The sequence below is a fragment of the Spinacia oleracea genome, chromosome 6, assembly GCF_020520425.1.
Source record: "Spinacia oleracea cultivar Varoflay chromosome 6, BTI_SOV_V1, whole genome shotgun sequence".
NCBI lineage: Eukaryota > Viridiplantae > Streptophyta > Magnoliopsida > Caryophyllales > Amaranthaceae > Spinacia > Spinacia oleracea.
The window spans coordinates 35,892,194-35,902,554 of NC_079492.1; the positions used below are offsets into that span (position 1 = coordinate 35,892,194).

Sequence of the window (10,361 nt, forward strand, 5' to 3'; positions counted from 1 at the left end):
GCGCCGTCTGTGGGGACATTAACTAGGTTTTACACAAAAGCACCCCTCTCACCATGACTACTGGAGAGATGACGATCGCAGAGATGAAGGCGGCTTACGAGAAAGCCCAAGCCGAACTAGCCCAAGAGAGGGCATCCAACGAAACCCTCCAGAAAGAGCTCTAATCTGTAAAGAGCAACAAGCACCAGTCCCGCTACAAAGGTGGGAAGCCAAAAAAGCTAACGTTCGAGATGCCCGATGACTTTGAAGACGTGACCGACGATGAGGAGGAAACCCGTGAGGAAGAAGACAAAGAAGCTCCCGATCCGGTGACCCAACGCCTGAACAAGATGGATGCACGCATGACAAAGCACTATTCCCGCCTGATGAAGTTGATGACCAGGTTCCCCGGGGCACCTACACCAGTGGAGACCGAGCCGACCGACGGATATGCCGCGTCGCCGTTCTGCGAAGCGATCGCTAGAGTGACGGTTCCGCACACACTCCGGCTCCCAACCTGGACCACCCTGTACGACGGGACATCCGACCCCTATAGGCACGTCAACTTCTACAAGCAGCGCATGTGGCAGATCGGGATTCCGCACGACCTAGTGGAACCTGTTATGTGCAAATCATTCGGCGGCACCCTTGATGGAGCAGCGTTGGAATGGCTCACGAACGTCCCTCCTAGATCCATCTCCTGTCTGTCCGACCTCATCAACGCCTTCTATCAACAATTCGCCAGCAGTCGCCAGTTAGAAAAACAAACCAGTGATCTCTATCGGTTGGTTCAAGGGCCAACCGAGTCGGTACGCGATTATTTCAACCGTTTTAATTGTGAAAAAATTGGTATAAAAAATTGTGATGTCAGGACTGCTATTGAGGCGTTCAAGAGAGGCCTCATCCCCAATTCGGAGCTATACCGGGAAATAACCAAATACCCCTGCGCAACTTTCGAAGAGGTGCGATCAAGGGCCACCGCCCAGATGCGAATCGAAGACGACGAGGTTATCCGAACAGCATCTCAACGATCGACGGGGGGCAGCAGCGACAGAAGATCGTACACCCCAAGGAACAACAATTGGCGACACCAACCGTATGTTCGGCAAAACCAGGTACAAAGTGTCAATCAGTATTATGATACTAACAATGTTTACAGGAACGAGCGGGTCGAACACCCCAACATCTCCGACTACGGCTTCAACGTCGACATTGGAGGTGTGGTGAACGCCCTTCAAAATGTAGGTGGAACAGTCAGATGGCCCCGGAAGAACGACAGACCGGACTCCATGAAGGACATGAGCAAATGGTGCGACTTCCACCGCGACAACGGACACACAACCGAGGAGTGCATCTCCCTCCGAAAGGAAGTCGCATACCTCCTGAAACGGGGGCATCTAAAGGAACTGTTGAGCGACAAGGGAAAAGAAACATTTTCCAAAGAGCAAACCACCCTGCCCGGCCCAGCGACAAGCAGCGAGCGACCAGAACCACCACCGTTCAATAAAGTGGTAAATGTTATTTCCGGTGGTTCAGATATTTGTGGACTAACCTCTTCTGCAGCTAAAAAAATTAACAGGGGAGAATCTGAGACCGTAGAAGAGGGACAAACCGAAGACGAGGTCGCACTACACAGGTCCCTGACCGCAATGGCTATTACTTTCGACGATTCAGATTCTGTAGATACACAGCGGGAGCACCACGACGGGTTGGTAATATCGCTCCCAATAGGAAACGCATTGATCAAAAGGATACTGGTCGACAACGGAAGCTCAGCCAACGTACTGTTCTTGGAAGCACTACAAGAAATGGGATTAGAAGAGAAAAACATAGTAAGGAGATCAACAGTCCTGGTAGGGTTCAGTGGAGAAGCACTACGGACGGTAGGAGAGATATCGCTGCCTACATACGCAGAAGGCGTCAACATGATGACCAAGTTCAACGTCGTCGATTGTCCATCAGCGTACAACGTCATCCTAGGACGACCATGGATCCACAAAATGAAGGCAGTGCCATCAACATATCACCAATCAATCAAATTTCCAACCAAGTGGGGGGTCATGGAAATCAAAGGGCAGCAAAGGGATGCGAAGAAATGTTACGAGACAGCACTGAAACCATCCAAGTCACCCATCTAGCAATTACAGCCAGGGTCGACGTCGGACGACCCCGACGACCAACAAATCGACGAGATAGTACTAGACCAGACAAAGCCAGACCAAGTCATAAGGGTCGGAGCCTCACTGCCTGACAACATCAAAAGTCAGATAGTGTCGTTTCTAAGAGAAAACTCGGACTATTTCGCTTGGTCACACGAGGACATGACAGGAATTAGCCCAGACGTGATTACCCACAAGCTCAACGTCGACCCCAGCTTCAAACCGGTAAAACAGAAACGACGTAAGTTCGCACCCGAAAGGAATAAAATCATAGACGAAGAAGTACAAAACCTGATAGATTCAGGGAAGATCAGAGAGGTCAAATATCCAGACTGGTTAGCAAAAGTCGTCGTCGTCAGCAAAAAGAACGGAAAATGGAGATTATGCATCGACTTCACAGATATCAACAAAGCTTGCCCCAAGGACCCATTCCCTCTGCCGCACATCGACGCCCTGGTCGACGCCACAGCCGGACACGAGCTACTCACATTCATGGACGCCTACTCAGGATACAACCAAATCCTTATGCACCCAGACGACCAGGAAAAAACATCTTTTGTAACGGATAGAGGAATTTATTGTTATAAAGTCATGCCTTTTGGTCTTAAAAATGCAGGTGCGACGTACCAAAGATTAGTCAACAAGATGTTTAAAGACCAACTCGGAGACACAATGGAGGTATACATTGACGACATGCTGGTGAAATCGAGGAAGGATGACGATCACGTGGAACACCTACGACAATCCTTCGACATACTAAAAAAGTACGGTATGAAACTTAACCCGACTAAATGTTCTTTCGGAGTGTCCGCAGGAAAATTCTTAGGTTACATCGTCACCCAACGAGGAATCGAGGCCAGCCCCGACCAAGTGCGCGCGATCATCAACATTCAATCCCCGCGGAACATAAAAGAGGTACAACGCTTGACAGGGAGAGTGGCGGCACTAAACCGTTTTATATCACGGTCGTCGGACAAATGCCGATTATTTTACGACGTCCTACGCAAAAACAAGGGGTTTAACTGGTCCGACGACCACGAAGCAGCCCTGCAGAACCTCAAAAAATACATGATGTCGCCGCCCCTCCTATCCAAGACAAAAGAAGGAGAAGTCTTACAACTCTATTTAGCCGTTAGCTCGACGGCAGTAAGCGCGGTCCTAGCTCGAGAAGACGAAGCACAACAACTACCCATTTATTACATCAGTAAGTCACTACTGGAAGCAGAGACCAGGTATTCCTCCCTCGAAAAACTCGTCTTAGCACTCGTTACTGCAGCTAAGAAACTAAGGCATTATTTTGAAACTCACCAAATAGTGGTGATGACTAACTATCCAATCAAGTCTGTGATGCGTAGGCCAGAACTGACAGGTCGAATGGAGAAGTGGACAATGGCACTAGGAAGGTTTGACATCAAGTATCAACCAAGGACGGCTGTAAAGTCGCAGGCTCTAGCAGATTTTGTGGCAGACTTCAGCCCCGACTTAGAAAGAATAGCAGACGACGAAGTCAAACTCATCAACAACATAGAAGAAATATGGACACTCTTCGTCGACGGCTCATCTAACTTTCGTGGTGCAGGTTTAGGCGTCGTACTGAAGTCACCACAAGGGGACATGATAGCACATGCAATCTGCTGCGACTTCAAGGCAACTAACAACGAAGCAGAATACGAGGCGCTAATCGCCGGAATGACATTAGCTATGGAATTAGGGGCAAGCGGACTCAACATCTTCAGTGACTCACAACTAATCGTCAACCAGATTAACGGCGACTACGAAGCTAAAGACCTAAAAATGACCTTGTATCTCGAGAAAGCAAAAGAGTTAACCTCCAAATTCAAACCCTTCTCCATCAAACAAATCCCAAGAGACCTAAACACGCAAGCCGACGCCCTTGCCAATCTAGGATCCGCACTCAGAAAATCACCATTCTCGACCATACCTCTAGTGCACCTACTATCGCCCGCCGTCGAAAAAGACATACCACAAGACGCCAGCCTCGTCCTATCAACCTTAAACACAGACAGTTGGACCAAACCCATCTTCGATTACCTAACGCACGAAACTCTACCCGACGACAAGCTAGACGCCAGAAAGATACTTTTCAAAGCTTCACGATATGTTATTTTGCAGGACGTACTATTTAAGCGATCAGCAAACGGAATGTTGATGCGATGTGCCGAAGAGATCGAGTGGGAAACGCTATTGAAACAATACCACGAAGGAGAATGCGGAGGACACGAAGGAGGACGAAGCTTATCAACCAGAATCAAAAGAAATGGATACTATTGGCCAACAATGCTTAAGGAGGCCATGAGGTACGTATCCAAATGCGACAAGTGCCAACGACACGCAGGTATGACACATAAACCATCCGAATTCTTGCATCCAACCCTAACTCCGTGGCCTTTCATGAAATGGGGGATGGACATCGTTGGCAAATTGCCCGTCGCCCCAGGACAAAAGGTCTTCATGTTAGCCCTAACAGATTATTTTTCCAAGGGGATAGAAGCAGGTGCGTTCCAACAAGTAAGGGACAAAGAGGTATGCTCGTTCATATGGACTAACATAATATGCAGGTTCGGAATACCGTCAGAAATCATCTGCGACAACGGATCACAATTCATCAGCGACAAGACAAGAGCTTTCTGCAAAACATGGAACATCGAGCTAAAGACGTCGACGCCCAGATACCCCCAAGCAAACGGACAGGCGGAATCCAGCAACAAAACGATCATCGCATCGCTGAAAAAGCGGTTGGACGACAAGAAGGGGCGATGGGCAGAAGAATTGCCATCCATCCTATGGGCCAACAGGACGACGCCTAGGACGGCGACGGGACAGACTCCCTTCTCACTCGTTTACGGGTGCGAAGCGGTACTTCCCCCTGAAGTGACGCTGCCCAGTGCACGACATGGACTCATGACGCCAGAGCAAAACGACGTAGAACTCAGCGAAAACCTCGACAACACAGAAGATCTCAGGGAAGCAGCATTGATAAGGATGGCGTCACAGCAACAAATCGTGGCAAAGTGCTTCAACAAAAATGTCAAAGTGAAAATGTTCAAAGAAGGAGATTGGGTACTGCGCAGAGTATTTCAAAACACGAAAGAATTGAACGCGGGTAAGTTAGCACCAGCTTGGGAAGGACCGTACTTGATCGACAAAATCGTCGGAAAGGGGGCATACAGACTCATTACCAAAGATGGCAAGTCGGTCCCCCGAAGCTGGAACGCCACACATCTTAAACTCTACCATTTTTGAAACCTCGTCGTAACCAATTTTATCAGTCGCCGCATCGTCGTCTTTACTTTTCTTTATCGTTTTATTTTAAAAACCATTACTGACTTAGGCATCGGAGGGCCGTTGGCATCCCCAACGGCCAATCCTCCTAGCGACCCCCGTTTTCTTTTGCAGAATGCAAGACGCACGACGAATGACATCCACAAGCAACAACGTACGACTCAGAGCGAGACCGCAAGAGACAACGAAGTAACAACGCAGGTATGATTTTACACATCAGTCGGTTCAATACTTATTACTCGCAAAGCATCTGCTACACGAAACTAAGACATCAAAACGCAACGGGATAACCATAAAGAAACACAAACTTAACACACACGACGCGCAACCCCTAAGGCCACGACTTCCGAAATTTCAAAAACTAAACATTATCCACACACAGCGTCGCCACTACCGACGACAAATAAAAACACAAGTCATCCAAACCACCTCGTCGCCGCCATCGACGACGAGTAAAGAAGTTCACCAACAAAACACAAAAACCGACAGAAAATTCAAAAACTACAAACTAATACATCCCTCCTTCCTGAGTAGAAACCACGACTTCCTGCTCCGGCTCTTGCTCTGGGGGCACGACTGGCACCTCCACCGACGCCACGTCCACCGTCTCGTCTTGAGAAACGACGGCAAGGGCCTCCTCTTCGCACCCAACAGCTAAAACCTCCCCCTCTTGGTCCGGAACAGGCGCACTCACCACCAACAAAGCAGCATCCACCTCCGTCGCCTCAGTACTAGCAGTGTCAGCCGTCTTCGCCAACTCCTCCGAATCCACCACGGGCACCGACAGGTCAGCCATGGTACCGCCATTAGCCAGATAGTCATCCACCTCCTTTTGACACGGCCAAAGGCTAGTCTCCCCAATCAGGCAGGAATACATCATCTGCGCCCGCGTCCTCCATATAGCAAGAGCCTCGACGTCCTTCGCCTCCTCCTGCAGGGCGTCGTACAAGCTCCTCAATCCATCCAATTCCTCTGTCGTCGAGGTCAACTCCTCCTTCACTTTCTCCAGATCTTTAGCCACGTCGGCTAACTGCTTATCCTTACCCTTCAATTGATCACCCTTGGCCTTAATCACCGCAGCAAGATCCACAACCTTCTTCTCAGCAGCTTTCCACTTCGCTTCCCACGATGCGGCCGCCTTCTTCGCCGTCGCCGTCAGCTGCCTTGCATTCGTCACCTCGTCGCACAGCAACGAACACTGCCTACGCACGGCCAAGGCAGCCTGCGACGCCTGCGCAAAGCCAATGCCAAAACAGATTTACACAACATACATCTTTCACAAACAAAAAAGAAGAAAAAAACTAAATAAAACTCACCCGCAGACTAAGCTCAGCGGCGTCCGACGCGACAGGAAGAGGATCCACCTCGTGGTATCGTCGATACGTCGTAGGCAAGATCAAGCGATCAGCGAAAGGCCATATAACCGACGCCTCTTCATCACCCAAGAAGCTTGGGGGCAAAGTGATAACCGTATCCTCGACAGGATCCGTCTCGACAGGTCGCTTCTTGGCCGACGAAGTAGACACTTTACTAACGTCGACAGCAGCAGACGACGCCTTGAACGGCTGTGGAGGCGACGACGAAGCAATCGGATGAAAGCCTTCGGCTCCTATGACGACAGGCGTCTCGGCCGATGAACCTATCGCAGAAAACCGAGGTACAACCGTCATACCCCGTCCACCAGAAGTCGAGGACGACCTAAGTCGCTTCCTTGCACGCTCCTGAATCTCACTCTGAGACATCCTCGACACAGGCCGAGACGAAAGAGTATGCTCTACACCCAATACAAAAAATAAAGGTCAAACATTATCCAAAACAAAAACAAAAATATATACAAACCCCGAAATAAACAAACGACAAATACCTGAGTTGTCAGCCATATCACCTACTTCACCTTCGGCGGACGACGAGTTTGCCACTACCTCCTCAAGCAAATCCAACCTTTTCCGACGACGAGTCAGTTGACCTGATCCCTCGTCTATCTCCTCCTCCTCGGCGACGTCGCCTGACCGGTCCACCTCCTGCTCGTCTAAAAACTCTCCGTCGCGACTGAAAGACCTATCCTCGACAGAATAACCCAAGAACTTCCGATACTTATCCTCAGAATCAGCGTTCAACTCAGTCAACGACGACCCCTTGACAACTGCAAAACAAAACCAAGTAAGGCGACGTTCAGTAAAACGACGAGAAACAAAGATAAAACGACACATTTACCTTCCATCGTCCATCCCTCGACCAGAAACCGCCCTTTATCTCCCAGAGAATCTTTGCCTACAAAGACAAAACGACTCTGACAACCCCTGTCGTTCACACCTAAACCAACACCTAAGTTCGTCTTCCCCTTCTTCGTAACCAAGGTATACCTACAACACTTCTGCAGTGCTAGGTCGTAAGAGTACATCAAATCAGACAGGTCAAACGGCGTACGCCAGTCCGCAGTAACTCCATGCACCACCGTGAAAACCCGCCATATCTGGGGCATCAACTGACCCGGACTCAAATGGAAAACCTCGATAAAGGACCTAACTAGAGGAGTGAAAGGAAATTTGAAGCCAATTGTGAACGGATACTCATACATAACCACATACCCCTCGGGACAGTCAAAGGCTTCCTCATCCGAGCCGGGAATCTTCACTTCCGCCGATGGCGGCAAACCAGCAAGTTCAACAAAAGCCGCCGGATCCACCACAGTAGAATATATCGGGTTAAGGGACTTAACCCGAGTGGAACCCGACTCCCCCTTTCCTCTCGCTACAACCGACTTAGATCTACCCATCTCACTTACAAAAATCTACAAGGAAATCGAAAAAGAAAGCAAATTTTACCTGAAAATCGAACAAACTCAGTGCGAAAATCGACTTCGCTTTCTCCCTCTTCTCTCTCCTGCTTTCGGATCTAGAAATTTTTCGAAAAACTTGGTGTGAAGAACTTTATTGCATGTCGTGAATTGGTATTTATTACTCTAGAATTTTGAACGGTTTTATCCCACGAACTAGGCAGTTGAAGACGGTTTTTTAATTTGAATTGTTTCTTTTGCTTTGTGTGACTACGCAAATTCACAATTGGGGGCAAACTGTTATCCCACTTTTTGGACTAACGACATAACCGTTCTAACGTTTGGTCGTGTCGTGTCAGCCAGGTCATATCGTGTCGCAGGTAAACACAGCTCCAGGGAGATACGTCCGACGTAGCATCATACAACGAGGTACAGCCGACGAAGGACAGGCGACAAAGTACAAGCAACTAAGACGCGTCCTCGAGAAACGGGCTGATAAGTTGACCTAAAGCCCATGATAGGCAGCGCCGTCAAGCTAGCAAGAACGAGTCCAAGACTCACGCGAGAAGCGCGGAAGCAGTTGAAGGCTGAAGAGACGTGTGATGAAGATTCTCCTATCTTTGTGGGATTTTCTCAACCGATTAGACCGTTGAGAATACCCTATAAAAAGACGAAGATAATGATAAGCAAGCCACGTTCACTCAAGCCTCGAAACTCTTAAGTTATAAACTGTTTCATCATTCATTATTGTACTTGAGATCTTAATTATCGATTCTCAGAAGAAAAAGCATAAACAATCATATAGAATACTTAGTGGATTGATAGCCTCATAGCTATCCGCGGTTTTTTACCTTATTCCTGGGTTTTCCGCGTCAACACTCCTCTGTGTCGTGCCTCTTTATTTGTGTCGTTGATTCTTTGCTAAGTTAGTGTCGACCCTAGCCGAAAGTCGTCCCCATACGAATTTTGGCATAAACACATAGTATCTTGATCGATTGTCTAAGCTACGATAATCAAGACGGATCTGATCGTGTCGGTGAACCAAGTAGAGGAACGACAAGTGGAGTTCTAAGTTCATGTTCGTTGACAGATTTGTGGAAAACACGCTTTAAACGTAAGTATGCTTAATCGGTGCTTTATACATGCTTCCTGGCTTTGGGGATTGTTTCCGAACATGTTATTATGTTTAACTGTATTCCCCTACATAAATCTGCTAACTTATACCTGTTATATTGCTCACGCCTAAATCAGATAACACTTGGACAAACTGGTTTATTGCTAAGCACCTTGAATCAATCTAAATCAGCGTTTTGACATCTGTTTAGTAATATCTGTGCATTAAAATCAATCCAGAGTAGTAATGTAACATAACGCATGTCCCATCGTCGTCACAATTGAACTAGTAAGGACAGCGCCGCGTGGGCTAATGCTGGGCACTCCCTATATTAGTAAACGTCCCCCGAATTCTCAATCTCTTGCTGGATGTACGTTGAGGGATCTCCACACCAGAGATCACAAGGGAACCTATGGCTGTTGTGAGTCAAATATGTTTGAACTCCAGGCATATCACGATAACCGGGTTTTATCATTTTTCTTAAACTAAATTGTGACTCCTATAGACTAATAAAAAGAGGCTAACGCCCACAGTTACTTCCTATTTACTTAATAATCTTGCCACATCCAGAGGGTAAAAGTCGTGTGGGCCGTACACTCTTTCTAGAGGTGCCCCGTCGTGTTTTTTGACCCCCTCACAGTGGCAACTCCACTTAGGACAACATTGAAATAATTTGTGCATTTAGTGCGTCGGTGAGGAAGCCGTATAGCAAAAATCGAACGCCATGCCACAATTATTTCGTTATTAAGTTAGGACGACCTAAATATTCAATGTGACGAATGATCCCGACAAAACCGCATAACCGAATCTCGGCTTCCTTGGCATGTTTCATCTCTGAAATCCAGACTAAGGACACCTATCAGCCCGGGGGTGCACGCGCTTCGGATGTTATCCACTCGATGCATTCACAATGCAGCACATCCACCAAAATCGAACCGCTTATCTCTTAGGTCAATTCATGGTATATGCCATTCCAGAACGTACCGGATAGGCCTTGATAAAATTCGTCATGAACCTGGCTACTCTGACA

General features: G+C 47.9%; 2 protein-coding genes across 2 annotated transcripts; one reads left to right on the plus strand and one right to left on the minus strand.

The window, feature by feature from the left end:
• The first annotated feature begins 230 nt into the window (after positions 1-230).
• Positions 231-2,117, plus strand: LOC130463066 (uncharacterized). The gene is made up of 2 exons (XM_056832094.1): positions 231-763; positions 851-2,117. The coding sequence occupies exons 1-2, from the start codon at positions 231-233 to the stop codon at positions 2,115-2,117; spliced, it is 1,800 nt and encodes a 599-aa protein (XP_056688072.1).
• Positions 2,118-5,949: 3,832 nt separating this feature from the next.
• Positions 5,950-8,217, minus strand: LOC130463067 (uncharacterized). The gene is made up of 4 exons (XM_056832095.1): positions 7,656-8,217; positions 7,306-7,584; positions 6,758-7,215; positions 5,950-6,672 (listed from the first exon to the last, which is right to left on the minus strand). The coding sequence occupies exons 1-4, from the start codon at positions 8,215-8,217 to the stop codon at positions 5,950-5,952; spliced, it is 2,022 nt and encodes a 673-aa protein (XP_056688073.1).
• Between the last annotated feature and the right edge of the window lie 2,144 nt (positions 8,218-10,361).

What these genes read in the sequence shown, in the direction of transcription:
- LOC130463067 (XM_056832095.1), bottom strand. Translation starts at nt 8,217, where the DNA reads ATGGGTAGATCTAAGTCGGTTGTAGCGAGAGGAAAGGGGGAGTCGGGT. An exon ending in TGATATGGCTGACAACTCAG is followed by an intron (nt 7,216 to 7,305) that starts GTATTTGTCGTT and finishes TATTGGGTGTAG; the next exon opens with AGCATACTCTTTCGTCTCGG. An exon ending in CCGCTGAGCTTAGTCTGCGG is followed by an intron (nt 6,673 to 6,757) that starts GTGAGTTTTATT and finishes GGCTTTGCGCAG; the next exon opens with GCGTCGCAGGCTGCCTTGGC.
- LOC130463066 (XM_056832094.1), top strand. Translation starts at nt 231, where the DNA reads ATGCCCGATGACTTTGAAGACGTGACCGACGATGAGGAGGAAACCCGT. An exon ending in CAAACCAGTGATCTCTATCG is followed by an intron (nt 764 to 850) that starts GTTGGTTCAAGG and finishes TTGTGATGTCAG; the next exon opens with GACTGCTATTGAGGCGTTCA.